Source organism: Mandrillus leucophaeus, unplaced genomic scaffold (assembly GCF_000951045.1).
Source record: "Mandrillus leucophaeus isolate KB7577 unplaced genomic scaffold, Mleu.le_1.0 Scaffold195, whole genome shotgun sequence".
Taxonomy (NCBI): domain Eukaryota; kingdom Metazoa; phylum Chordata; class Mammalia; order Primates; family Cercopithecidae; genus Mandrillus; species Mandrillus leucophaeus.
Window position 1 is genome coordinate 1,539,210 of NW_012101976.1, and position 1,452 is coordinate 1,540,661.

The 1,452-nt window shown below is 57.0% G+C and overlaps 1 protein-coding gene across 1 annotated transcript in view; it reads right to left on the minus strand.

Moving 5' to 3' along the window:
* SEC14L5 (SEC14-like 5 (S. cerevisiae)) overlaps positions 1–1,452 on the minus strand; it is an 85,539-nt gene that overhangs the window by 3,447 nt on the left and 80,640 nt on the right. Inside the window, exon 14 of the mRNA XM_011978494.1 lies at positions 541–719. Within this exon, the coding sequence (XP_011833884.1) occupies positions 541–719 (179 nt within the window). The remainder of the gene's footprint in view (positions 1–540; positions 720–1,452) is intronic.

Sequence of the window (1,452 nt, forward strand, 5' to 3'; positions counted from 1 at the left end):
AGGCAGCTTCCCCCAGCCATCTCATTCTCATGATACACCCACAAGTGGTTCCCATTTAAGGGATGAAGCACCTGAGGCTCAGGAAGGTAAAGTGATTTGCCCGAGGTCACACAGCAACCAGGAAGTGCTGGAGGTCTTAACCATTACACCTCCCTGTCTCTCTGAAAGCAACAACTTGGGGAGGGTTGTCTAAAGGCACCCTTTTAGAATATTCTAAAATATTCCCATGGAATTCTAGGAGTGAGGGGAGGCCCACATGAGAGGGTTTAAGACTCCCCTTCTCCTCCCCTCCAGGTGCTCCAAAAAGTTGAGCCTCTGCCCCAGGTTTCATTGGAAGGAAAAGCCCTGCTTCAGAAGTGGAGTCAGAGACACAGAGCTGGGCCCTCCTCATACCCTAGTGAGGGAACTCCAGCCATGCCCATGCTGGGGCCCCACCCCCGGAGAAGCTGACCCAGCGGAGAGACAAGAGCCCAGGCATCTGCGCTGTTACTCAGCCCCAGGGCCCTTCCTGCCCAGGCCTCCGCTCCCGAGCCCTCCTACCTGAAGTCCTCAGAGGCGAGCACCTCATAGTAGTAGAGAAGTTTGCACTTGGGGCCAGGGCTGTGCAGAGCCGTCAGGACGTCGTCCACGCCCGGGAGGCTGCAGGCCACACTGCCGGGGGGGCTGTGCATTTGCCACTGGAGCAGGTAGACGCCGGGCCACCGGGTCACATGGGAGCCCTGAAACACAGCAGCCCCGCCCTGAGGCCCTGGGTCCTCCTGAGGACAGGTCGAGGGGACTGAGCCGTCGTGGGCTTCTCATCACCTGGCTTGGAAATTGGGGCTCTTCTCCCTCTGTCCCTTTCTCCCGTCCACCAGCAAATCCTCCTGTCAGGGCCTCTGGAAGCCGTGCTTGCTCTTACCCCCGTATCCCTGGGACCAGAGCCTCCCTCTTAATCTGGGAAGGAGCTGACGCCTGGGCGGGGGCTGCAACCTCAGGACAACAGAGGTGCTTAAACACCTGGATTTTGTGGGGTTTTGCTCTGCTGAGCGGGATTTGCAAACCAAGGGGATTAGGAGACGGATTTGGGCCAGGAGCTCACAGGCGCTTAGAGAGAATTTGTGGAGGGGTCAGGGAGAGTGAGAAAGGGAAGTGTCTGTTTTTACAAGAAGAGCCATTGTGGGTTGCCCTGGGTTGAGAAGTTCAGTGGGACCCAGGGGTGGCCGTGAAGGACATGCAGGACGGCCCTCCACCCTCTCCCCACCGGGAACTTCGGTGACATCTGCAGCGTCTGCCAGTGCTCATGGAGCTGGTGCTGCATGTGCATGTGCATGTGTCATTTGGGGAGTCAGAGTGACGTTCCACCTGCAATACTGGCCTCCTGGAGAATGTGGGGTCAACAGGGACAGCCCATATTCCGGTTACACATCCAAGTTCTGTTCCAAGACTATAGTTTCTTTTTTTTTTTTTTTT